The sequence below is a fragment of the Falco biarmicus genome, chromosome 15, assembly GCF_023638135.1.
Source record: "Falco biarmicus isolate bFalBia1 chromosome 15, bFalBia1.pri, whole genome shotgun sequence".
Classification (NCBI taxonomy): Eukaryota; Metazoa; Chordata; class Aves; order Falconiformes; family Falconidae; genus Falco; species Falco biarmicus.
In genome coordinates this window covers 22,786,931-22,814,048 of record NC_079302.1, presented here as the reverse complement: position 1 = coordinate 22,814,048, position 27,118 = coordinate 22,786,931, and the positions used below count along the sequence as shown (strand labels likewise).

The 27,118-nt window shown below is 54.1% G+C and overlaps 2 protein-coding genes across 13 annotated transcripts in view; both read right to left on the bottom strand.

Annotated features, from left to right (window-relative positions):
- CPNE2 (copine 2) overlaps positions 1 to 17,343 on the bottom strand; it is a 57,212-nt gene extending 39,869 nt beyond the window's left edge. For 4 of the 6 annotated variants that reach the window (XM_056360276.1, XM_056360278.1, XM_056360279.1 and 1 more), the window contains exons 1-2: positions 11,523 to 11,667; positions 3,131 to 3,327 (exon numbers count right to left, since the gene is read on the bottom strand). In XM_056360276.1, the coding sequence (XP_056216251.1) occupies positions 3,131 to 3,298 (168 nt within the window). In that variant the 5' untranslated portion in view covers positions 3,299 to 3,327; positions 11,523 to 11,667. Of the gene's footprint in view, positions 1 to 3,130; positions 3,328 to 11,522; positions 11,668 to 17,232 lie in introns of those variants that run through there. The other 2 variants (XM_056360277.1, XM_056360281.1) reach the window with 1 other exon arrangement.
- A 705-nt stretch (positions 17,344 to 18,048) lies between these two features.
- NLRC5 (NLR family CARD domain containing 5) overlaps positions 18,049 to 27,118 on the bottom strand; it is a 51,736-nt gene continuing 42,666 nt past the window's right edge. For all 7 annotated transcript variants that reach the window (XM_056360236.1, XM_056360237.1, XM_056360239.1 and 4 more), the window contains 4 exons: positions 26,960 to 27,043; positions 24,329 to 24,412; positions 23,131 to 23,214; positions 18,049 to 21,996 (listed from right to left, as the gene is read on the bottom strand). In XM_056360236.1, the coding sequence (XP_056216211.1) occupies positions 21,912 to 21,996; positions 23,131 to 23,214; positions 24,329 to 24,412; positions 26,960 to 27,043 (337 nt within the window). In that variant the 3' untranslated portion in view covers positions 18,049 to 21,911. The remainder of the gene's footprint in view (positions 21,997 to 23,130; positions 23,215 to 24,328; positions 24,413 to 26,959; positions 27,044 to 27,118) is intronic.

The following is a 27,118-nucleotide window of genomic DNA, read 5'->3' as shown; positions in this document are numbered from 1 at the left end:
AGCAGGATCAGCTGCAGGACACCTTAGGTGATGCCCATTCGCTCAGCAGCTCCTTGGCCAAGCACTCAAAGGCTGCCCAACTAGTCCAAGTATCTAAAAATTGAGACCACCTGATTTCCCAGGGATTGGGACAATTTTTGTTTGGTTTACATGATTTAATGCCCTTCAGCTGCTCATTTTGTACTGCACCCTACCACCGGTGCCTGTATCCATCCATCACACCCCCAAGCTCTGCTTACCTGCTCCCTCCCAGACCAAATGAAGAGGTCCTACGCTGCCTACAGCTGCAGTTATAAAATTAAATCCCCATTATTTTTTTTTTTCAAGCATTTCATAAAGCCCAGAGTCTTTTCACCTGTAGCCAAAAGGTTTTTCTTAGGCACGGAGCTAAACGCTCTTGCACAGACTCTGGAGTTTGGATTCACAAAACTGATTTTATCGCAGAGGGCACCTTGGACTGCCACAGAAGATGACGAGGACTATAGCTTCTCCATGTGGGATGCTGAACAGTCAAACAAAGCACCACAAAAACCATCCTCAGGAGTTCCCAGTCTGCTCTGTGCACACCCCAATGGCAAAACCAGCCCGAGCCGTGCCTCTGCCTGGGAGGCCCACCTGAGCAGGGTCTCTTGCCACCGCAGCAGCGCTGCTGGCAACGGCCGAGGTCACGCTGCCTGAAGCCACCTTGGGCACTCCCGGATGAACCGTGGCGCCAGCAGTGTGCGTGCACCTGGTCCCTGATGTGGCATACCCCTGTGCCCCTTCCCTGCCACATCCAGTCAGTGGGTATGCTGCGAAGCAAGCATTTGGGATCGAGCCAACGTCTTACTCATGCTACAAAACAATTCAGACAGCTGCGGAGGGTCAGTTCCCTCGCGCTCCATTAGCCTGGTGAGCGGCAGCCTCGTCCCGCTGAGGGCTGGGTACGACACAAGGGCTCCTTGTGCACTCTCTGCATCTCAGGGAGGGCACGTTTATCCTGTGTTCACCCGCTGCCAGGGCTGGCACAGCCATGGAAAGCCCTCCTGTCCTTACACAGCCTTTTATCAGCAGGGTCTTGCCCCAGGGTAAGCTTGTGTTGGAGTGGGTAGGGAAGCAGAGGAAATGAATGCAGCTCTCCGCTCCTCAGGCGTGCAAGGAAAATAAAAATACGCCTCTGCCCCGCGCCGCGGGAGCGTGCCAGCACTCTGTTCCGTGCACAGGCTCAGCGCCCACAGGCTGCCAGCAGCGCGCACATCGGCTGAGTGGGGTGTCCTGGTGCAGCAGGGACCCCAAAGCCAGGGAGAGCCACAGGATCACAGAACGGTTTGGCTTGGAAGGGACCTTTGGAGTTCATCAAGCCTGACCCCCCAGCCACTGGCAGGGACACTGGTCACTAGGTGAGGCTGCTGAAAGCCCTGTCCAGCCGGACTTTGAACACTTCCAATGACAGGGCATCCGCAACTTCTCTGTGCCAGTGTCTCACCACTCTCACTGTAAAAAACGTCTTATGTCCAACCTAAACCCACCCTCTTCCAGTTTAAAATTGTTGCCCCTTGCTTTGTCGCTACAGGCCTTGGTAAAACACCTCTCTCCATCTTTCTTATAAGCCCCCCTTATAATCTAGGAAGGCCACAGTGAGGTCTCCCCCAAGCCACCTCTTCTCCAGGCTGAAGAACCCCAGCTCTCTCAGCCTGCCCTCACAGCAGAGCTGCTCCAGCCCTTGGATCATCTGCGTGGCCTCCTCTGGACCTGCTCGATCAGGTCCATACCTCTCCTGCGCTGAGGACTCCAGAGCTGGATGCAGGTGGGGTCTCACGAGAGCAGAGTGGAGGGAGAGAATCCCCTCTCGACCTGCTGGCCATACTGCTGGTGATGCAGCCTAGGACACACTTGGCTTTCTGGGCTATGAGTGCATGTTGCCGGGTCACATCCACTTTGTCACCCACCCGCATCTCCAGGTCATTCTGCACAGGGCTGCTCCCCACCCGCCCACCCCCCAGGCTGTATAGGTACTGGGGACTGCCCTGACCCGGGCACAGGACCTTGCATTTGGCCTTGTTGAACTTCACGGACTGGCAGAGGTGCACTCGCACAGCCTGCCCCAGTCCCTCCAGACGGTGTCCCTTCCCTCAAGGAAACCAGCTCCACCACTCAGCAAACCTGCGCTCAGTCCTGCTGCATACATCATGATGCCTCCCCTCCTCCTCCCTTCCTGTAGGAATTACCTCTCTTGTTTGTAAGGAGCCAGTTTCCAAAAACAACCACATAACAAAACCACCTGCGGTTTCTTTCCAGGGCCTCCCAGTATCAGACATGGCAGCTGAAGCACCAATTTATGAGGTATCTGGTAAGAAGGACAGGCCAGTGTCTGCAAACGGTTCACATGGGACTTGCAAGATGGGTGCTGTCTCTCTGCAGCTGAACCGATCCAACCCCCCATGCACCCAGCTCCCGACAGTCTCCTTCCCCATCCCATGGTCCTGACCTCCCCACCACCAGTCCATGAAACATCTGGCTTAAGGACTCTTGCCCTTGATATACCTCTTGAAGGAGGCCACGGGTGTTGAGAGCGTAAGCTGCCCTGGATGGGGCTTTTCCACTGGACTGACCGGCCAGACCCTCATCCAGCACGCTCCTGCCTCCCAGGAAGAGCCACTCTTCAAGCAAAACCCAAAGAGCAGCTTCCCATGCAACTCAGGATCCAAGAACCAGCTTATCTTCACACACCTAGAAACACACCTGTTGCAAGCAGGACCTCACAACACCTAACTGTCACATGGGATCAGCATTTTGGGCACTCAAAGCCGAAGCACACCCAGCTCACAGCAGCCTGAGAAGGGTGGGGACTGCCCTGAAGGTGGCAAGATCCTTCCACGTCTGCCACGCACCTTGCCAGAGGCTGGCAACTTGAAGTCTGCCGTTACACCGACCACCCAGCACAAGGCAGAGCGGTCCGGGGGAAAAGGCTGGCTGCAGAACGCAGGATCATTAACACACTGGCACCGCGCGCAGCCCTGGGAGGAGCAGAAGAGCTCCCACCCCTGCTCGGGGAGGAACAAGGACCGGCCTCGCAGTGGAGCACAGAGGGAGAAGGCACTGGCATGGGCAAACCACTAGAGGAGGAGATCCACGCAGCTTCAGGACTTACCTCCACCCACTTCCCGTTGACTTCCATGAAGAGGACGCAGAAAGGGTCGGATTTGGAGGTGACATCCCTGTCCAGAAGGTTCTGGCCACAGACGGACAACTCGACTTTGCAGACGCAGTACTGGGAGCCGACGGGTCCCGCCGGTGTGGGGGTCATGGTGTACGCCATGGACACCAACGGCAGCAGCTCCAGGCACTCTGTGGGTACGAGAACGGAGAGAGACTTCAGTGCAAGCGGGAGGGCAGCGAGCACTGCGGCAGCAGGGGCTGGGCACAGCCACGGCCTCGTGCTCCAAGGCACACTCGGTATGTTGCGAGGCTTTTCTGGCTCCAAAGCATCTGCCCTGCCCTGCCCAGCCACCAACCCACGTGGTGGCCACCACACCAGGCAGCCGTCCTGAGTGGGAGCCCAGCACAGCACTTACAAGCTGCCTTGGGTTTGCTCCGTAAGTAACAAACAGGTTTTCAAGGAAAGGTGACATCTTCTGCTTACCCCCCACCCCCGAGGAACTGGGGGGTCCCCCAGCCTCTTCTTCCAGCATGCTGGGGTTTTTTGTGGGGAGGAACTATACTTCCACATCATCTTTCAATGTGAAAAGTGGTCGTTATCTGGCTGGTCCCAAGCCATGGACCAAGCTACAAGGGCCAAACGAGCTCTGCCCCACAAACCTTCATAGGGCTCTCCCTATGTGAGAGTGAGGCTATAAGGACGGCTGGGGCGGAGGGCAGCTCCAGCCCTGCCTCCATGCAGCTCACCAGGCCAGCAGAAAGCAGCGGCTCTGGCAGCAATAAAAAAGCAGCCACAGTTGGTTTGCAGAAGAGCAAGGGAAATGTGACAGCCCCTGCAGGACCTGCTGCACAGGATGATTTACAGGGCCCTGATAAAACACCCTGTAACATAAGAAGAGCTTAGCAAAAGTCCGCTACCAAAGCCATTTTGCAGAGATAAATGTCTTTTATACCATTATTAGTGCAAAACCCCATCCCACGTGACAGTTTTGCCTTCTGATGTGCTGTCTACTCAGCAAGAACCACCAACGGTCTTCAACAGAGAAGAGGAAAGAGGGGGAAAAAGAGAAGAAAAAGCATTTTCAGATTAATTCATACTAATGACATTTTGTAGCTGGGGCTGCTAGTGGAGAGAGCTCTTTTCAGCTGCTGCTTCAATACCGTTCACCCTCTTTTTCAAGAGCGCAAGTTTTCAGGGTTTTATATGAAAACCCCAAACATCCCCTTCCCCCCACCCTGACAAGCCATCTGCTGCTGTTTGACATTGAAATGCCAATTAATATTATTGGTTTGTTTTGCCGTGGCACGATTATGTAGAAGCACTTGTGCTGCTGGGAGCTGGGCTGCTGCCCTCTCTCCTTGCGGCTCAGCCTGCGCCCGGGACGGGGATGGACAGGGATGGGGTTATCCCAGCACGGCTGTGGGAGAGGGAGCTCTGGGCTCGCCGCTGGCCACCCTGAGCACTCGGCCCCAGCTGCAATGCATACTAAGCAGAAAACAGCTCCCACTTCCAAGGCTCTGAGCACCCCCCACCCCGGCCTGCCAAGATCTCTGCTTGACACCAAGTCACCAGAAACAAGCCTGAGTTTAATCCCTGACAGTAAATGCAAACTCTTCTTCACAGACTGCTGTTCAGGGCAAGAGTGGGGCAATCATTTCAGCTCCATAAGAACCCAGAAACATCTCCAGAAGAAGAAAATCCCCATCCTTGGTGGCGCACACACCTGTACATCACCGAAACAGCACCCACACCCCTCCCACAAGCGCAGTTTCCCCTTGCCTGGACCAAGCCCGCCCTGTGCCGTCACTCCCTGTCCACAGCAGCACAATGTAAAACGGTGGCATGTGTGGGCGACCATCCATCAACCATGACTTCGCGGAGAAACACGTGTGAAAGCAAAAGTCCTCATGGCTCATCCACCACGAAGCTCCTGCGGCTGCCGGGGCGATGGCTGCGAGACACCCATCCCTGCCGGAGCTGCCTCTGCTCCTCTAAGCCCATGATGCCAGTTGCAGCTAAAACTAAGATATTTTTTTATTTTTTTCTCCTTTAATGCAGGGATCATGTAATTGATGTCTTAAAATAGGCAAGCCTGTTCTATTTATGCCGCTGTCTGTCTGCTGCTCCCTCCAAAAAAGCAAACACGGGGCAGCTGTGCTGGCGTGGACCTGGTCTTGCTGGAGCAGGGAGATCTGGGCTGGGTTTTTCCATCTCCTCTTCCCCCAAATCTTGGCGTCATCTCACAAAACCCAAAGGCAGCAGATGACTCAGTGGAAAAGCTTTTTCCCAGGGCTGGCAGGCACTAGAACATCCTCTCGGTGTACTGTGCATCGCCCGTGCTCCAGCCCCTGCGCTCAGCCTGCTGTGCTCCCCAGGGAGCCCATGGTCAACACAGGCTCACGGAAGAGGAGAGGTGGCCAGCACCAGCCAGGGCCAGCTGAGGACAGAGACCTGGTGGGACTCGTATCCCCTGCATGGACACACTCCCCACCTGGGCACCCAAAATCCGGGACTGGGACACTGGCCTTTCCCCCAGGTACCAACCTGAAGAGCTTGATAACATCTCACAAGCGCCAAGCATAAAATCCCATGGTTGCCCCTCCCCCAGAAGGCAAAGGTCAGCAGGAAGATGCTGCCAACCCTTCCCCACCATCCCAGTAAAGATGATTTTTCCACTGAGGAGCTGCTGGTCCAGCCAGCTCACCAGAGATGGAGATGCCAAAGAGATGAGCAGCTCTCCTGAATCACCGCTCGGGCTACTCCTTCCCCCCAGCCGCAGCCCCGGTATAAAACCTTGAGCAGCGTAACCGTCCCGATTCAGCCATAAAGTAATTGGTTTAAATGAAAAAGTCAGGGCAGGGGGTTGGCCTCAGCAGCAGCCACGGGTCCCCCTGTCTCAGAGGCTTCCCATCTTCCCACCCAAGGCACTGCCAGGCTTCAGCAAGCTGGTGCCATTCCAACCCCCAAGTGCTTTACATTCGGGGGTGTCTGAGCTGGCACCGAAAGGGCCACCGGCTGTATTCCAGTCTCTCCTCCTTTTTTTATTCTCCTCCCCCTGCATTTGCCACCCTGAACAGAGTCCTGTGACTTGCTCAGCATCTGTGGCCAAAGAACCTCCTGATGGACAATCCCAGCTGCTGATTCTGTGCTGGTCATGCGGACACGTGGGCTCCTGCTGAAACACGGCCAGGCCACCGATGAGAGGTCTAGGGACACGCACCAATGCCCATCTTCCCCACAGTCCCCCCTGCCCCACAGCTCCCCCTGCCCTACAGTCCCCCCTGCCATTGGCCACAGCAGATGCCTGAAGAGGTCTCACAAGAGCAGGACCCGGGTGGAGGGACACAGTTCCCAAATCCTTTCTGGGCTCCAGCTTCCAGGACCTCCCGAGCCAGACACATCTTTGCGCTTCGTAACCCTCAAGTACTCCTTCCTCCACTGCTTGGTCCCGCCCCAAGCTGCTCTGTGCCTGCAATGTCCCACAGCGAGGGGTTTCACTGGCTGGGGGCATGCACAAGCCCTGGGCCCAGGACATCTGAGATGAACACCTGGGAGACCCAGAGCAATGCACACAGATGTTCTCCTCCTCTTCCTCACCCCACAGCCTCCCCTGCACTCTATAGCAGATTCACCAGGCACGCGCAGAAGGGCTGTCTGGAAGCCCTGGGATCTCTTCTTCCTCACTTATTTGAAAGAGGAGGAGGGGAAGGAGATCTCTGTTTTGCCCGCTAATTGCTGCCTGGGGGGGGTCCCCTCCCCTCCACAGAAGTGAAGCCCCACCAGAAGCAGTCGCTCAGGCCACGCTAAGGCCCCATTTTAAGCATTAACAGGAAAAAACAGAGAGGGGAAAAAAATAAAGCTGTGCTTTAAGTGACACATTTTGGCAGCTTTTTAAAATGTTCATAGTGCTCTCAAACATCAGTGATCTCCTCTCCTTAAAGAAATCAGACTTATTTTCACAGGGCATATTTAAAACAGCCCCAGAGGTGCTGCTAGCCAGCAGCGCTATGATGCAACGTCCCTCTGGGTCCCTCCTGGGGAGGTCCCTCCCTTCTTCGGGATGGTCCATGATTTCTGTAGTACCCCACAGAAGTCACCTGTGACTCAGTTTACCTGCTCGGGCTGTCCCACTGCAGCCTAATGCAATTGTAGAAGCAAATTTCCTTTCTGGAAAGGGGAAATGAGAAAGGTGAGTAGCAAACAGGCACGTTTGGGGTCCCATAAAGCACACAGCTGAGTCCACAGGCAGTGGAGGCGCAGCGGGAGAGTAGTGGTACCCGAGGGAGGATGTAAGAGCAGGTGAAAACGGGTTGTCAGAAGATTGCAGTGAAGGAGAGGAGCAGGAAGACACAAACCGGTTGCCCAGAGCAGCAGAAAAGCTGAAACGCAGCACACACCGAGCTGGAGACACCAGGGAAAGCCGGGATGCACCGTGACGGGTGCCCAACGCAGCTCCCCACACCGTCAAAACCCACAGCAGCCGCTGCGCTCCCTCCTGTCAACAAATAGAGTCATCTCCAGAATTATTTTGCAAAGCAAAAATGTTTGCCTTTCAGCCTTGCCTAGGCAACACGGTGGATTCACCAGCCTGCACCTGGTCTTAATAACAGCCTCGTTACCTTCTGAATGCACGTGCAATTAGTCATGTACACAGCAGCCTGCTGCTGGTCCCCTCCCCGGCAAATGCCTCTGCCGGCGAGCAGGCGGGGGGGAAGCAGAAAGGGGGTGCTTGCACATGAAAACGCCCTGCAACGGGGTACCTGGGGTACTTGCTGCCATCACAGGATCTTCATCTCTCCTGCGAGGCAGGGAAAGGCTGAAAATTGCCTCCAAGCATCCCAGCGTGGGCAGCATGGCTGGGACCGAGCTCAAATTCTCCCAAATTCCAGGAGATGTAGGGTAGCCCTGGCCGAGGGGGATGCCCAGGCTGGCACATCATGAGCAAGTCCCACAGTCCTGCCTGATAAAAGAAGGCAAGGGGACTGTACCGAGATATTTTAGGTGGCTGATATAGCGGGGAAAAAGGGGTTCGGGACAACATTAATTAAATAATTTCCCCACTGAACCCTTCCTGATAGAAACAGTGCCTAAAGGTGCTTCAAAAGGCAATGCTCTCATGCCAACAGCTGGATTTCTTGCACCAGTGCTACGAAACCCTGTCCCAGGCGAGGTGTGACGATGGCTGGTGGCCACCTTGGTGCTACAGTGGCTGCTTCTTCATTTTGTGCCCAAGCAATAGTCACCCCCAATGCCCAGCTCCTCTTAGACCTCTGCTGTCCCCACAAAAGCCCTTGTCCACCAGGTCTTGGCACAGTTTGGTGCCGGTGCAGGCAGTGCCCTCCTTGCCAAAACCCCAAGCGGCTGCGCCAGCTGCTACACGGGCAGCACCAGCGAGCTTCCCTGGTGGGTGATGATCAGCGGAGCCATGCAAAGTCGCTCGGGGTGACCTGGGAGTCACAAATCTCAGGAAAACCCCGAGGCAAACCCGTCAGCACCAGAGGGGGCTCCCCAAGCAGCTTCACATTTCAGCCCCTGCGGAAAGATGGCATCCCACTACCCAGTCAGCAGAAGAAGATGCTGCCCAGAGGGCTCTGCCAACCAGCTGTGCAAGAGCACAACCTCCCAGCCAGCGTGCCCCGACAGGCAAGAGAGTTCTCCTGAATCCTGCAGCTCATGCAAGGAACAGGGATAAAAGCCCAAGGGAGAAACAGGCAGGAAGGGAGGATGAGCCAGGGTCCCAGACCAAGGCACCAAACACAAGCCCATCCTGGCGGCACTTGTTGAGTTCTGGCACTTTCAAGGGAAAGAGGTCTTCGGTGGGTTGAAACATCCCATCGTCTCCCGCCTCACTGCAATCTCTGCTTTGGGTTGGTATGGTACCACGCCATTTGGCAGTAGCTAAATGAATTTATCACAGGGGAGAGAGTGGGAGGCTGCTGTAATGGTCTGGGACAGGATTCAAACACCTTTTTTGCGGTTGCATAGCTCTACATCAGTTTGAGTTTGAATAGCCAGCTTTGGCAGGCAGGGCACACGCGAGGAGCTGGGGCAGTCTAGCGGAAAGTAATACGAGGCTTGACCCAACATCCCAAAAATCCTTTCTAAAAGCACATGGTGCAAGTGAGAAGCATAGGGGGGTTGCCACCCCAACCCCCAGCCCTTGCACAGCCGGCAGGACCGCCCACTCCTTGGGGTCCCCAGGGGGGCTGAATCACGCTCCTTAGCCAGATCAGGGCTGGCCAAGATAGCAGGACTGCTCCTGTGCCCCCACCTGACCCAGGCAGCCCCATCCTCCCGTGTACCCACCCCAGAGAGTATCGCTCAGCAAAGGGCAGCCCAAACCTGTCCCATACCCTCAATGTCCATCGAAGAGCAGGTCCCACCCCGGGAAGACCTCCCCAAACTACAGTTGGTCTCATGGGTTGTGTCAGGGCCAGGGGCCGGGCAAGTCCCTCCATGCCCAACACCACAAAGTGGCCACCACCAGCCAAGCGACAGCCCTGGCCCTTCCTTTGTTCACTGGTGCAAAGGCACCATCTGGGCCAATCCAGGCACTGGGGACGAGGGACAGCAGCCCCTGTCCTAGGAAGCCCCTGGGTGAAGCCTTTGCTCCCTGCTCGGGGATGCTGAAGCCCTGCCTGTGGGACCCTGCCAGGCAGCCGGCTGGCACCTGGGGTGCGTGGAGGGGGGCTGCAACGCAGCCTGTCCCACCAATGGTGCCACTGCCTGGTGGCCCTGCCTGGGTGCTTAGCCACCACAGCCTGCTCGGCCTGGCAGGGGCTGCCGGGCATGACCCGCCGAAGAGGCAGGGGACAGGGGCATCCCCTGCCCAGCTGCTGTTTCCCAGGACATGCCGTGGGATGCCCTCTCCATCCACCCAAAGGTGCTGGAGCATCAGCTTCCCTGGTGCCCCGCGGAGTCAGGACGCTGACAGGTATCATAACAGCATAATATATCACACCGTAATACCAGTGTAATCACATTAACAGGTCCGGCACATAAGACCCTCAAGGGAAAGGGGATTAGGAGACAACATTATTTACGGTTCATCATGCTGGCAGAGGTCCTCTGCTGCTCACACATCCCCTGCAATGGCATGAGCACTTGTGAAGACCTCGCAGACCACGTCAGTTGTCAATGGCAGCATTAACACTGTCCTGGGAAGTCGTGTGGTGCAAACGGTGAGCAGTGGAGCCGACAGCGCTCTCACTAAATCAGAGACCCTTGTAGACCAGCATCTCCCATTTACAGAAGCAGAGGCAGAGAGATCTGCAGGCACCACGGCCCCAACCTCACTGTGGCACACAGCCATCCCCCCACAGCTGGAGATGGGGCCAGCTCATTTTCTGCTTTCCACAGACCTTTTCCGCAGGCAAAGCCCCTCGCTGCTCTGTGCCACTTCCCCTCTCCCCCACCCGGGGGTCCAGCCCAAGGCTGACCACTGCCTTCTGGGATTTAGGACCATGAAGAGGGCTGTCAGCAGCTGGAGCTAGGGAAGATGCTCTGAAGCAGCTGGGTGGATGGAGTAACAATCCCCCCAGCTGGACCAGCCAGGACAGGGCCTCCCTGTGCTGCCCGTGACATCCAGGGGTGTCAGCACCATCCGCTGCTGGCCCTGTTTGCAAACATCACCACCAGAAAAGCAACTCCAAAGCACTTCCCATGGCCGGTCCGGAGCTGAGGCAGCCACCGCAGATGTCAAGCAGAGATCCACAGCCTCCAGCTGCCCCTCTGCCATCCCCATGTGTGCCACAGCAGCTGCTGGACTCCGGGGAAGAGTGGCAACAGTCAAGAAACCAGCTCACAACGAGGGACCCGCAGGGTGGGAGCAAGACTCCTCCACACAGTCCCACCCTGCCCCGCATCCCCCCTGCACCATCCCGTAACCCCGGTGATGTGCCCAAGGGTCCCCCCGCATCCCCCCGTGGTACCACCCTGGCTGCTTCCCCCAGCCAAGCAGAGCCTGGAGGGGCCTGGGGCTGCTCTGCCCCAAGCAGCCGGGGAGCCCTGTCCCCCAGGGGGGCACAGGCAAAGGCACGAGCCCCGGCAGCGGTCCCGTAACTGTGCCAGCGTCCTGCTCAGGGGGAGGCCAGAGCCACAGTCAGTGCTCCATGACCAGAGGATGGGACCCGTGTCCTTGCAGAGGGGCTCACACCCACCGAGGCACTGAAACTGGAGATCCCAGTAAGCCAGGGGCATGAGAGCAAAACCAACCACCGCGCAGCGTGCCAGCAGCCTCGTCTGCCCGCTGGCCGGCACCCACCCGGCGGCCGGGGGCACAGCTGGCCCGGGCACCGCGGCGGCACCGGGCAGCGGGATCCGTTCTCCCACCCGCTCCCGACGAAGTCATTACACTGTCCCCAAAGTATCTCAGGCTGCTCACCGGCGAGAGAAGGCAAGCCCCGCGGAGCAGGGGCGCCGAGTGCTCGGGAGACTCAGGGCCCCGGGTCCCAGCGGCGAAGGTGTTTCCGTGATTCTCAGCCGGCGGAAAGCCAAGGGCTCCAGCCCGGCAAACGAAAGCAAAACTCGCTCCTCCACACCCAGCGGTGACGTGCGGCGGGAGGCAGCACCATTGCTGACGGGGTCTGGAGGAGCTGCAGAGGCTGAGCGCCTTTTGGGGGAGCGCTCAGAAAATCGGGAAGTGGCAAAAAAACACACACAGAGTATCGCCTCTGAACCGGAGAGAAACTGAACGGCCTTTGACGGCTGCTACCAAACTGTACCACGGCTGCCTCTGCGGGAGGCAGAGCCCAGCCTCCCTTGCACACCCTGCACGTCTCGTGCCTGCTGCATGCCCTGCACTCACTGCACATCCCGTGCTCACTGCGTGCCCAGTGACTGCTGCATGCCTTGCATTCGCTGCACATCCTGTGCTTCCTGCACGCCCGGTGATTGCTGCATGCCCTGCACTCACTGCACATCCCATGCTCGCTGTGTGGCCAGTAATTGCTGCATGCCCGGCACTCACTGCACATCCTGTGCTCACTGCGTGCCCAGTAATTGCTGCACGTCCTGCACCCATGGCATGCCCAGTGATTGCTGCATGCCCTGCACACACTGCACATCCCATGCTCGCTGTGTGCCCAGTAATTGCTGCATGCCCTGCACACACTGCACATCCCATGCTCGCTGTGTGCCCAGTAATTGCTGCATGCCCTGCATTCACTGCACATCCTGTGCTCACTGCATGCCCTGCGATTGCTGCACGTCCTGTGCCTACGGCATGCCCTGCTTGCAAATCTCTGTATGGTTTCCAGAGAGGCAGCGGCTCTGGGCTTGTTGCTCAGAAATGGAGCAAGGGCAAGCGAGGGGCAGGGCAAGACGAGAGGCAGTAGCGTCCCCCGTGAAGGACGTACAGCAACAGCCGAGCGCACAGACCGACCCCATTCTCGTCCCCGCTGGCAGGCATGTATTTGGCTTAGATACACGGAGGAGGTCGCACGTTTTCGCTTGACGACAGGCTTCCTCTGGGGCTCGATTTAGTGATTTAGGGCAGAAAATGTGGTGACACGGCAGCGAATCCTGGCAATGGCACCAAACCCTGTACACAACAGCCCCACGAAGCAGACCCAAGGCGAAGGTTTACACGCCAGCTCTGTGGCTGCCGCATTCACGCGCTGCCAACCACCGGGGCCACTGCTGCCCTTTGCCATGCCGGAGCAGAAAGCGATGGTGCCTGCTGGCTGTGGGCGAGCGGAGGCCAGTGCCAGCCAGGCATCTCTGACCCCCGCCTGGCAGCAATGCTCACGGCGGGCGATGGACCTGAGGAGGGATCGCGAGGCACCCTCAGGGTTTTGGGTGGATTCTAACATCCAGCCAAGGCATTAAAACTGTCCCATCCTGCTGCTGCAGCGGCTGTACAAGAGCTGGGCACGCTGTCACCGTGAGGGGGGATAGATCTGTTTCAACAACCAGATCTGGAGGAAAAAGTTGACTTCATTAAAGCTGGACCCAACAAAACGTAAAGGAGCAGGGCTTCCCCGTGAGGAGGGCGGCTGGGCTGCGAAGGACATGCAGCCAGTGGAGCTCCCTCACAGGTGCAGAGTGAACCTCCTGCATTTTAATTATACTTAATGTATACTGGCTGTTTAACTTATTAAAGGCTTTTCTAAGTTACTGAAAACAAAAATGCTGGCTTTCTGAATTTTAATTGAATTCCTATTTCCAGCCAACACCATCTATCACACGTGAAAGGGGAAGAAAAAAAAAAACATCACTGAAGCGATGAGAAATATCTGTAACTGCTGACGTAACTGCACGCCAAATTACCAGCATGGCAGCCAGCAAGGCCAGCGGCCCCAGCAGCGGACAGGCACGCAGCTCCCTCCAGCCCATGCGCCATCTCATCCCCATAGCAGCCAGAGCTTCAGAGCCCTCCCCAAAAACATAAATAAATATTAATTAATGGGTAGCTACGTGCAACACTGGTTTGCACAGGCATGCCAGCACTGAGGCACACAGAGCACTGCTGGTGTGCCCACGGGCTGGATGACGTGCCCACCTTTACCCTGCACAGAGGTGACTTTCATCGCTACAATCCAACCTTTTCCTAAATAATTTTACTGGCCTGCTTTGCAGCAGAGAGATGCTGCCACTCGACGTGTGAAGCTTCACTCTGAGATGGTTTTGTATGCCAGCGATACAAAAAAATCCAGCGGTTTATACGAGAATTATGCCTGATAAATTTTCAACCCCTTCCCAACAGCTTTAGACACAACTCGAAAGAATATAAAACTTGGTTCAAATGGTTGCGCAGCACTGGACTCGCTGTTTAACAGCAAAACTTGCATTCCCATCTTGTCTAATTTTTAAAATCAGCCCCACAATGGCTGATGTTTCTTCCTAAATCCTCAGCTTCTGGAATCACGTGATGATGAAAAATCCAGGGCTGGGGGGGAAAGCGACTATTTTAGACGCGAGCCTTTCCCTGCTGGCTACAGGCAGAAAATCTGACAGCTCCCAAAGCCTCAGCAAAAGCAGCAGACAAATAAAAGTAGAGCCCTTCCTGCTGAATACGACACTTGTTTGTTTTTCTGGTATTTTAACAATACTGTTATGACCTCCAAGCTCACCTGAGTTCCCAGGAATTATTATTTGCCCCTGCTTCTCTGATCCAAACAAGTAACCTTGCAAAGCCAGCAGCCAGGAAACTGAGTCAAAGCAGCAAAAAGTGATGACTCAGGTCCCTCAACAAATATTTTACGGAGGTTTAAAAGACAAACTGTAAGATTTCGGGGGGTGGGGGGGAAGCATTCAATTCTTTTTTTTTCCGTGCTGTTTTGCGGTTTTGCTCTGCCAGGAGCACCATTTCAAATGCCTGGCTACTCCACTGCACCAGAAAATTTACCTTTTCTTCTCCTTTCCCCCCCCCACCCTGCCTCTGAACACAAGCCAAGACTCTCACATAAAGAGGTCCTTATGAGAGCTGACAACCCAGAACCAGGACAGGAGACTGCAAGCGTTGCTTTTTCATCAATTAACCGGGTATTACGTTCTCGGCACGCCAACGGCTCCCGGAGAACAAGCCCTGATTTACAGCAGTGTGAGCGACTCCGGCCAGCTTTCCCCGGGCAGAGGTTTCCACTGAAGTCAGTGGGAAACTCTTTCCACTGGGTGTAATGGGAACGAGAGAAGTTATTCCTCCCAGACTCTTCACACGCCACACTGAGGCTGCTAAAAGGTGAAAAAAGCCGGTGCAATTCCAGTATATAACTGGACAGACTGGTAAATCACAGGGTAGCAAGAGGCTGCTCCAGCACTGCGTGAGCCCGCTGTCAGGGCGAGGGAAAGGATCGGATCGCTGGAGGACCAGCAGGGATGAGGACTGCCAAGGGCTGCACGGCTGATGTATCCGCCAGGGCAAAAAGCATTTCCACCCACAGCTCAGCCAGGGCGGCTGAACACTAGGAGGATTTCTCTGCAATGGAAGCCCCCGTGCATGGGGCATGTGCCCGCTCCTCCAGCACACACTGGCCAGGCACTGGGCTCCCCCTGACCCCCGCAAGCAATGGCTCTACACACTGCGCCAGCCTGCCAGCAACCAGCACAGGGTCCCTCGCTGCCCACCAGCACAGACCCCAGAGCAAGGATTCCCCCCGGGGCAAAGTGCTGATGCAGCTCCAGATGATCTCATTTCTCTTCAGGTCGAGCTCAGGAGGGAGAAGTGTCACAGCCAGCATCTCAAATACTAGCAGTCCTATGGCCCTGCCCACCTTCACACTGCTACGGTGCGACACCTGCAACGCCTTCGAGAGATGCAAACTGTGTCCCTGACCAAGCAGGTCCCAGGATGAGTGCGGCATGTGCCAGTGGTACCGGGGAGGCAGGCGGCTGCCAAACCCCGGGCCCAGCATGAAGATGGATGCTGGGCTCTCCGAAAGCAGCTCCGGGACTGCTTGTCTGCCCAAGGCAAGTGCGAGGGGCTGCCTGCAAGGCAGGTAGGTGCAGTTTGGGGGACATGTGGAAGCCTCATGGGGTGCTTTCCCTCCACGTTATCCCAGCCAGGATGCTCCAGAGGCAACAGCAGAGAAACAAAAACACACATCACCAGAAAATGTATGTCCCAGGCTGTCACACAGCTGTAACCAAAGCAAATGTAGCGATTCCCCAAGGCCACTCCAGGAAAACATCCTCCACCATCTCAGTTCTTCAGAAAAGATCCTTTCCACGTGCCCTGAGCTTTTGTTCCAGCCTTCCTCCTCCCGTTGCTCTGCTCGAGCCCCTCAACGGGCTTCAATGGGGTGCATTTTCTGGCCCATAATAAGACATTTACCAGCCCCAGAAAAGCACAGTGGTATCCCCTGATACCGGGGCTGGCAGGAGGAGGCAATGCCAGCAACAGGCATCCCAAAACTGAGCGCCCCTGGGCTGTGCTCACACTGGCCTGATCCTGACTCCAGCTTCTCCAGAAGGTTCTGGTGTATCTCCAGGAGGCTTCAAACCTGGGGCTCAGGGCTCACAGGGATCCTCTGGATTCCCTCCCGTGAAGCAGTTCAGGCTGTCGGGGAGCCAGCAGCAAGGACCAAGTCCTTCGGAGACATTTCTGCCACCAAAACTCAGCTCTCAACTCACCTCTGTCTCCTGTTCCACCCTCCTCACGGTGACCAGCTCCAGAGGGGGTGTTAGCCCACCAAGCCCCCCAGCCCCACCAGCTTTCCTCCAGCCAGTCACCTAAATTAGGGCTACTCACCCTTACTGCGTCAGGTCCTCAGACTGGTGGAGCTGATGGGAAAACACCCCCCTGCCTGCCATCCCCCAAGCCCCTCACACCGCTGAGCAACACGCGCTGCTCGCTGCCATCTCCGAGGCCGAGGCGCGGAGGAGAGAGGGGCAGCCCCCCCGAAAGGCACTGCACAAAGACAGCATCACCAGCCAGAGCAGCACCAGGCTGCCAACGGGCTCCCGAAGCAGCGCTTGGGCACTGCTCGGCCTCCAGCTCGCCGGTGCCCCCGCGCCACGGGGCTGCAGGAGGAGCAGAGACGCTTGTGGCAAGTGCCAGGGGAACCAACCGTCCCTGTCCCCGGGGGGCGAGGCCACCAGGCCCCGGTGTGTCCGGTTGGCATCTCTAGGAGCGGATGCGGATGCAGGGAGAGTGGGGGCAGGCGGGACGACTTCACACCATGCACGAACAGAGGGGCTGGGGCTGAGGAAGGGGCGTGGGCGTGCAAAGCGTGTGGGGGGGCTGCCCCAGGGCATGGAGGGTCTGTCTGAGGTTGGAGGGTCCGGTCCAGGGGTTGGAGGGTCCGGTCCAGGGGTTGGAGGGTGTGTCCCAAGGGATGGCAGGTCTGCCCAAGGGACGGAGGGTCTGTCCCGGTGGATGGAGTGCAGAAGGGACACCGCAGGCTCTGGGAGAAGCTGGTGGCGACGCGTCCCCGCAGGTCCCCGTCCGGGGGCTGACACGCGGGTTACGCTGGCCAGCCAGAGCCCCCCTCCCGCCGGGACACCCGAGGTCACCGCCGGTGCATCCCCCACGGCCGTCACCACCCACCCGACCCACGGGGGTCGCTCCCCGCCGCGGGACGGGCCCAGCCAGCCGCGCCCCGGCGTACGGCTCCGCTCCGCTCCGCACCGCCGCCCCCCGCCCCGGTACTCACCGCCGCGGGCCGGGCCGGCCGGGCCGAGCAGCTCCCGCGGGCTCAGCGCCTCCCCACGCCGCGCCCGCGGGTGGGCGGTGATGGCGGGGGGCGGGCGGCGGGCGCGGCCATGCCCGGCTCCCCCCCGCTGTCATTCCCCCTCCCCGGGCCGGCATCATGCGTTTCGGATTAAAAAGAAAAGGATCCACCCCAGAACTTCCCAGCTGGCTGCTTGTGCTTCACTCTTCGTACAAGAAAAGAAAAAAAAAAAACAACCTTTTTAAAAAAAATTAAAAATTACAACACGTGGAAAGGCTGGAAAATTATTTTCCATGTTATCCACCCAGCTACAACAAAAGCATAACTTTGTGGGCTCGACCCCCCTCGCTCTGAACCAAAACCACTGATTGTTGTGCTGCTGGGATGCCAGCGGGGTTCACCCTGCGCAGCTGGCGCGGGTGCTGCCCATCACCCTGCCCAAACCAGGCCTGGGGCCGGGCCAGGACCCTGAGCCCCACGGTGGGTGCCTGGCACCGCTTTCCATGGGGAAAAGCTGGTTATACAAGGAAAACGGGTGGGCCCCAACCAAGCACCCCAGAGGTGGAAGGGAGCCCAGGCCACCGGGCTGGCCAGCATCACACCCTCCCACCACCCTGCTCGACCCAAGGCACCAGCACGCTTTCCCTTCCAGCCCGGTGCCACCATGGTTTGCACCCAACATACCATTAGCAACCTCACCTGACGCTTGGCAGATACATCATCAGGCGTCAGGGATATTTATATAGATGTTTTTGATATGGAGATAGGGTAATAAGACCGGAAACCTCCCTCTGAGGCTTCAGATTAAATAAACCGTCTTTATTTGAACAAAGCGCACGCAGCTCTGTTCATGCTTTTAAATTTAATCACAGGCAAAGTAAGCAAGTCCCATATTCCCCTTGGCCAGCTTTCCGCTCTCCTGCAGCCTGAGCTGTTAAAGGCAGAGGTGTTTGAAGGCACCAAGTCAGCTTTCGGCATCAGTGAGCCCCCCCCTCGCCAGCCCCACTGCCTTCCCGGCACCCCAGGAGCGGGGCTGGGGACGCACCATGGGCTCACAGCTCACAAACGCTCAGCACGGACAACACCACAGGCAACAGCCAGCTAAAAACTGAGCCTAGTGTCAGGAGCAACACCCTTCTTTCTGGGCAAACCCAGCCAAAAACCATCACAGGAAGGGACGTGGTTGTGCGTGAAAGAGGGATTCAGTAGGAGAAGTAAGGTCTGTCCCAGACCTGCCCTCCTACCTCCGTGCCCGTGGCTTAAAATGTCAATTTGGGGGGGGAAAGGGAGAGGCAGACAGTATTTCATGAATACCAATATGCCTGTTTTCTCTAGAATCAGTTTTTCCTGTGTTTTGTCTCCTGCCCAGCATGATGCCTCCAAGTCACAGCAGGTTCTGCGCTACCTGGAGCTGGTTTTAGCCGAGGGGAAACAGCCGGCTGCGTTTCCAGCCCTACAGAACAGCAGCCATCATCTGCAAAATCACGGCCCAGCCTGGCTCTGGCTGTTCCCTAGCACAAAATCCGGGCTCCTTCACTGCCCTCCAGCAGTTGTGTTTACTTACAGCAGTGTATTTCTTTCTAAAGATTCGGTCTCAGGGGGCAAAATCCCTTCTGTGTACGAAACCAGTACTGACTAGCTCAGACATTGTCTTCCCAGAAACTGCAGGCAGCCTGAAACAATAGGGGTGTGCGGAGCGTCCTGATACATTTCCATTTTTGGACCATGATAAATGCGAAATCTAATAGTAACAACTCTAAAAATGGCCCACGTTAATTACCTATTTGGGAATCAGTTTGGTGTTCAGCCATCATGCACAGCCCCCAACGGCCTCACATCTTCCTGCACGCCAGAAGATTCATTTAACCCCTCAAAATCGGTCAAAGCCTCCCGGTTCCCCTAGGAAACTTTCAGACACAAGCACAAGCTGGAAGACGGACATCAGCAGCGCAATCAAAATGGGAAGCACGCTGGGGAAGGGTGGCCCAAAAGTCCTTGGCATTCGATGTAAGGAACAAACTAGGAACCGATTGTGTTGTCCTGTTTCACATACAACTCCATCCAAATCTCTGGGGTTTAAAAATGCAACCCACGCGCTCAAAATACAGCACAGAGCCCGGGTTTAGCCTAAATCGCTGGACGAGACCCCCGCTTCCCGTTTTTGGGGGTTTGCTGACACCTGGTGTTCAGGAAAAGATGCTTTGGCTTCCCGCAGCTCCCTTCCCTGGCCCGCTCTGGAATGATGGTCCCTCTCTGGTCAGATGTGTCTGGGAGCTAATCCTGAATCTAGGGAAGAACCCGAGAAATGCAGGCGTGCGTTTCGGTTTCCGAGGCACTCTTGAACACCTCAAGTCAGGAGAAGCGCTGCAGCGGTATTTGTGGCATGCCCTGTGGTACCACAAAGCTTCCTAACTTCGGGAGTTGGTGAAACTGCACGGAGGAACCTCAATCTCCTTTCAAATAGTGCGTTTCATTGCAAGGGGGAAACAACGGGGTGATTCAAACCCCGGAGCTCTCCCTGCAGTGGCTGTGCTGCCCAAGGCAGCTGTTCAGGGCTAGCACCCAAGACTGTGAAAATAAAACTGACCTGAAAAGTCAAGCACCCACCCGAGCAGCATTCTCATTTATTCAGCTAAAGCATCATCAAAACAGGAGGAAAAACAGTAAGCAAGGAGGCATGTTTCACACCACTAAAGGAGGAAAGTAAATTGTCGTGATACCTGAACACATGCAGATGCAGGAGTGGGGGGCAGCCGGAGTGGGGGGCAGCCGGAGGCAATACGATGGAGCTGAACAAAGATCAGTTTGACAGTGATATTTTCTGGTTTTCCCCCGGTACGCAGGCCTGTGGTAACAGCAAGAGGCTTTGGCTGTGGTTGCCATCGGAGATGACAAAACAGCCATCAATCATTAAAAAGTGCATTAAATTAAATTCAAATGCATTAAAAAGTCCAATTCCAATACTTTCCTTCTTCAGACAGAGTAAAACTCAGCCTCTGTTATCTACCACATGCAGTACCCACGCTACCGGGCGGCTGGTGGAATTGAAGGTGGGGGTGGCAGTTTGACTTTGAGACAGTTGGAGGGAATGAGTTGTTAGTGGTTAATTCAAGCAACAAGCACTCTGCATGCCCTGCTACACTCAGAGCAAAGCCTTCCCTTCAGCAAAGGACCTTCACAAAGGAAGCACCTCCTGGGCAATAAGCTCAGCAAAACTAGGGGAAAGGCAACGGTGGCCCAGGGAGATCGCGACCACCAACACGCCTGCCACTGACTCAGGAAACCCCCCAGACCCAAAAGAACTGGAGGCTGAGCATGCAAACTCAGTAACATGAAAAGCCAGAGAATTATTTGACAAACGGGAAACAGAGTACCAAGTAGTGAAGGAGCTGGGTGATCTGTAGCCAGTGAGGACTGATGTCTTTGCACGCTAAGCTGTATAAATAGTGTAACGTTTTGGCAATCGGGGAGCTAGGCACTTGTGGGTTACTGGCTTGCTCCCTGCTCTCTAAAATAAAAAAATATGGAATACCTGGCACTGCACACTGGGTAATGAACCTGCTTGGGGACAGCACTCAGTCTGACCAAAATGGTGTTCCAAACATGCAGGAAAAAATGAATTTTCAGCTCACAGCCTGGATCGAAACGGACCATTAGCTAATGCAAACTCTGTCCAACCTCCTGCATTTCCAAAAGAAGTTCTGGGAGACCCGGGCCCAAGAAGAGCCCAGCTGACAAAGATGTTCAGTTTGAAAACTGTGAAGAGCTAACGTTCAGCACATGGTCTCACTGGCTTTTGTGCCACACTCTTATGGGTGCTGGGAGGAATTACAACTGCAAACTGTATCTGAAAATACAGGATGGAAATAAAACCCCACAAAGGTCTTCAAAATCCCCACATGAAAACACTCAGTAGTAGAGAAAATACTCTCACACAGAATAGTCACAGCTTTCTTGCAAATTGTTTTACAACCTCAGTACTTTAAAGTTTCTCACTGGAATTTATGGTGATATCAGCCTTTCCATGTTATCACAGTATAAATACTGATCATTTTTGGTCAATGATTTGAAATTTCAAAAGTTCTGAAGTTTCTACTGAGAAACTGAGGCAATTCTGTATGAAAAGGAGCCTGCTATGAAGCACAAAACCCCCACATATTACCATTTTTGCCTAAAAAACACAGAGGCATTTCACACGCAGTTATACACAATTTTCAAACAACATGTCTGAGTGCATTTGTAACCACATCAGCAATTTACAATTTTGTAAATAATTTTACATCCTCTCCCGGAGGATGTACGTTCTTTTATTGGAACACCCTGTAGGTGTTATAATCTTGATTAAAGACAATTAAATACTCTGCAGGCTTCCTGAATGCCTGAGCAGATGCATCTCATCTACTTGTGAGTTTCAGTGGTTTTGCACCAAGAACATTGCCTGCTCAGCAGCAATTCTTTACAGTCTTTTGCTTTTCTGTACAATAAAAGCTCACAAGAAACAAAACATCAGGAAGTGTTCACGCTTGGTTCAGTGCAGTGAAGGAAGACCTAACAGTTACAGTTCTTTAGTTATAGGAACTTTGATTTCCTGGGTTCTTCAGTGCAAATTTTGAGGGCAGTGGGAGATGGAGAGCAATTCCTTGTCAGGCAAGGGCTCTTCTTTACTGGTAGAAGGAGAAACACAGTCTTGGGTCTTGGCTTGTCAAATTCTCAGCGAGGCCCTTGGGCACCGGATTGTCCCACAGCCTACAATGACAGCAAACGTGTTACTGTAGGGCTTGGTATGGTGAGCGAGGAGGTGGCATGCGAGAGAGTGGAAGAGGCAGCTTTGGGGTTTTGTCAAAGTAGGTCCGACAGCGAGACAGGAGTGAGGTATGGCCACATCTCTGCAACACAGCAGCAACTCAGCAGCTGTCTGCTCACTGAGATGGACTCATTCATCCAGCCTGGGAGAAAGATTAGGGCTCTGAAAAGTCCTCAGGCCATGAGGATCTCAGAAAGTGGAGGAAGAACCACGTTCCACAAAAGCAACCTGATTTACATAGACACCCTTCTTCATCTACCTCATTTGGTGGAATCTACCCCAGAGCTGCCCATACTGAGCCTCTACCTTGTGAGGAAGAGTGCCCCAAGGAGTCAAAGGCACTGCGTGCTGTGCCCACCAATCTGAGCAAGCACACAGGGGGGCCCAAGCTCCAGCCACGTCCAGAATCATTCCTCAGTGGCTCTTGGGCTGTTCTCACTATTGGGAAAACGAGGGCCAGTTTTGGGCCAAAGAGACAAGTCAGGTAGGAGCAGATACCTGGCTCTGGGACCCGTGTTACCAGAAAGTTATCAGAGGCACTCTCAGAACAATGATTTTCAAATGAGTGAAGGATGAATGGATCTCTCCTACGAGAGGTTTCTAGTGGAGTTTGATAGGGTTTGGAGATGGAATGACAAAGAGTGAAAAAAAAAATCAGGTGTCTAAGTACCTGCAAGATAAGAATCCCAGGACAGAGTGGGACAGGGCAGGAATTTATCTCAGAAGTGAAACCAGATGTAATGGGAGAAAAAAAAAAAAACGACTTACAGGAAAAGATGCAACAAACTTCCTGATGGGGCCATTATGCAACTGGGTCTTAATTTTTGCCTCATTTAAAGCCAGGAAGCTTTTCAACCCCTTTTTCCCAGGACTTTCTGAGGAGGTACAGCTGGCCTAGAAACACCTCAGCTGACTCAGCTTGTATCTGCATCCCCTGCAATACCCTATCCCACGCCAGCTAAGCCAGCGCAGGAGGCTGGCACGGGTCATGGATCATGTCTGTCCTAAGACTGGTCTACTCGACTTGCCCTTGCTGAGCCGATACCCGGCCACCGAGCCCCGTGACACCCCCTCACCTTACGAACTGAATTTCTGGGCACTTGGCAAGTTCTTCTGCAAGCTTCGTGGCCCCACAGGCACCAATGCGATTCTTCTCCAGACTGTTTTGAAAACAAAAAGAGAGTTTTAAAATCCAAAACCAAACCAAGAGTGGAAAATAGCTGAATAATCACTGGCTCCTCCTCCTGTCCCAAAAGAGCTACACTTCTGCACAGGCACAGCAATACCATACAAGTTACCCCAGCCTCATCTTTAACACTGTGGACCTATTTGTGCATGAAGTGTGTGTGCACTTTTCCCTATGGCCTCCTCCTAGCAACAGGACTTGTAAGCATGTCTCTTGCCCTTGGAGTACTGTAACAGATCCTACTGCAAGCTCGGTGCCAAAAAATGCTAGTTATGACTTCTTCTGCCTCAGACACAATCTTCTTGCTTGCACCTGTAAAACAGCCAGGCTCCGCTACGTGGTTTCCCTGTTCAAGACAAACAAAACTCAGTTCCTGACCCTGTGGCCCACAGACTAATATTTTCATATACCTGAAAGACAGAACACTCATACCATGAATTCCAAAGGGCCAAGGGGAGGAAAGCTCCATGGACAGTTCTTGAGCAGAAGATGACACTCTCTCCCATCAATAGTGCTGGGCTGTGCTGCCACCAGGCCAGCACATGAGCTGGTGACATCGACCCCAGCTGCTCCTGTCCCTGCGGTTCCAGCACAGGAGCTGCATCTGAGCTTCCTGTGAGCTCCTGTGGCTGAACACCCAGCATGTCCTGGGGACGGACCGCTTGCCCTGCTGCAGGTTTTCACAAAGGAAGGCTCTCTGAGCACAGTACCCACCTAGATCATCCCAGACACTGAAGAGACATAAAAGCTTGCAGGAAGCTGCGCAGCGGCGGTCATGAGGTGACAACAAGTCATGTTCTAGAAATACTAGTTTGTCTTCCCTACCTCAACCAGGCGGCCTCACAGACTAGCTTCTGCTTAGATACCTATGCTGCAAGCACCTTAAATAAAACAAGTGCTACTTTAATGCCTGGGTATCACCCAAGCAAGACTGGCCCTCGGTGCATGGAGCAGGCTAAGAAGTTAAACTGCAGAAGCCTGTCTGTCTGTTGTTCCTAATGTACGCCCACTTTTCAGAAGTCCGGTGGCTGAAGGCTCAATGACAGAAAAACAAGCCTTCCTGGGGTTTCTCTCAGGGCTGTACTCACTCTAACATCTTCAGCTTTTCCATCCCTGGAAGAGCACTGGCCAGCTCTTGGGCTCCTCCGTCTCCAAGGGCGTTCCAAGACAGTCTAAACCAGACAAGAAATCCCAACTGTGAGTCACTCGATAATCACAAGGGAAACAACAGCAGCATTGTGATACCACCACCCTCCATAGATTAGCCTGTTAACAAGAGCCTATCACCCCCTTATCATGGAAGGTAAATATTCCCCTGCTTTACAAGTGTAATTTTGAGGAGTTTCCTCAGTTTCACCATGTATTTCCATGCATGGTAAAGCATCAGGGAGTGTCACCACAGAGCCTGAGGACTGTAGTTATCTCTGGAGTCCTGCAGGCCGAGGGAATGAGATGCAAAAGATGGAAGTGAATGCTGAGCACACAGCTTTATCCCAGGGCAACTCCTCCTTGTGCTGATGGTGTTGCTGCTACAGCTAAGGTGCCTCTCAGATCTGCTCTTAAAGGTGCCTTTTGACTCTGAGCTCTTTGGAAGGATAGCTTGCAGGGCTCTTGAAAGGCTAGAGTTTTCACTTTCTGATGTTTAGCAAGTGAGAAAATTCTTCAGATCCTTTCTTTGCTATGGCTGAACAGCCTGGCCTTTTCCCTCTCACCTGGAAAACAGAAACCTAACACAGTACCAGTCAGTGCTTCACTCGGCTGAATGACCCTGGGGCCATTCCTCTATGCAAGACTGGGGAACTCCAGAATTTCTGTATGGCATGTGGGAGCCAAAACAAAGGTAGGACAGGATCCAGCTCAAGAACTGGGGCTTTCCACCAAACAAGTTCACAGCCTGTTCTGGGAGTTCATGGGTATCTGCACATAGCTCACCATGTCACTCAGATTTCCCAATGACAGAACTCACTTGTGCCTCCATGGACACGACAAGATCCCTCCTTACACCACTATTACAGGAGAATCTGCCTATCTGTTAGTAATGAAGGAGTAGCACCTACCTGGTTAACTCGTCTTAGGGCCATGCTGCAAGCAACACACCTATGCACTGAATCTTGCTTTACTCATCCCATTACTCACTGGATTATTGCCATACCTCTCCTGGGTCTGGCAATAAAATCCTGGCTTTGACCTAATGCCCTGAGCCCTAAGAATCTGTTCTTCCCACACAAATACCTTCTGGGGTAGGGACAGGGAAGTCTGGTGGGCTTATAACCCATGGATCATTTTACTCAAGCCATCCATGAGGACTTCGCAGAACTGAGGCACATAAGAGCAGCATGACCATCAAGTGCCACCCAGCTGGCCACAGCAGAGATGCCTAGAGAGCCTAGGTCTTGTAGATTGGCATCCTGATAGAAGAGTGATGTCAGCCTAGGAGGTCGGTGCCCTGCCAGCACCTCAGTCACTGTTAGCCTGCATTAAAGCTACTGGCAGCTCAGGATTGATGAGACCACTGTTGACACAGAAGGCTTGGACACAACTTAGACGACCAATGTGATCAAGTTAGTGCCACTTCATTAAGGGATACACAGCAATTTATACTCTACAGATGCTATTAATAGGCTCACACCAATTTATATCCCCAGCTAAAAATACACACTCAACGCAGGCTTTGTTATGTAAAAGGTGACAGGTTAAACTACTTGTTCACACGCTTCCATCTCCCCTACGATTGGTCCCGGTGTGGTGCCCACACGCTGCTCCCCCCTTGTGCAGGCATCCTGCTTTTTCTCATCTTTCTGTCCAACTCTCTTATCTCTCTGCAAATACACAGTTTCTTTCTCTCCCTTGGCCTTGCATATGTCCTTCACAACACCTGCAGCCTGTTACAGCTCTGGCCTGCTATTACAACAAAGTTACTTGGTCTGGATTGCTCATAATATGTCCATTGTCTTCCAGCCACTCCACAGACCACTACTGACCCTGAGGGATCCTGTGTACTAGAATTAAATTTAAGGTACCTCTAGTGCAATGGGGCAAATTGCACGAGAGCAATTTGCTTTTAAACCAACATGAGCTTGAGCAGGTTCCCAGCAGACTCTTTGCTGGGGTTCTCTTGGGCAGATGAACATGTCAGAATGTAGTTAGCCCACCTATGCTTCTTATTGAAAACATGTTAAACATCCAAGCATCAGAGCAACCCCCTTTATTCCAGTGTGGAGAGCAAGATTGCAGCTGGCGGTCCACCCTGTTCGGCTACAGGCTGAATTCACTTTGCCTCAAGCTCGAAATTCAGCCTCTACAATCGCACAGAGAAGCTCCTGCCCTTCCCTGAGAGCCAGCTGTGGCCACCTTTTTAAAAAAATGGAGATAAGACCTGGACCATGGAGAACAAGATGGGGAATTGCCCTGCCTTGCAAAGCAGATGCTAAAAGACCAAAGATAACAGGCAGAATTTGAAGATGAGTGTTTCCCCCCATATTCTGTTCAGCTCTTCACATTCAGCTTCCAGTAAGTTGTTAGTTATACAAGGAAACTTTTGGCAGTGAATTTCATCAGTTGGTAAATTACTATTAGATTTATCACTAAAAAGTACTTAGTGGTAAGTATCAGTAAGTTTTTAGCAGGATCACAAGCCTAGTGCAGTTGAAAATAGGAGCAGACATTAAAGCAAGAGTGACACGTGTGTCGAAGGGTGTCCTCATCCATCCCACACTCACATTATCTCCTCCACAGAAGGGCACTGTTGGAAGCCGTGAGAAAGTGATTTTGAAGCATCATCCGTGATTCCACAGAGTTTCAGACTGAAGCAGAGAGGAGAGAAAAAACAGAGGGCACAATGTGCTGATATCAGAACTGGTGGGAAATAGAGCACCAGC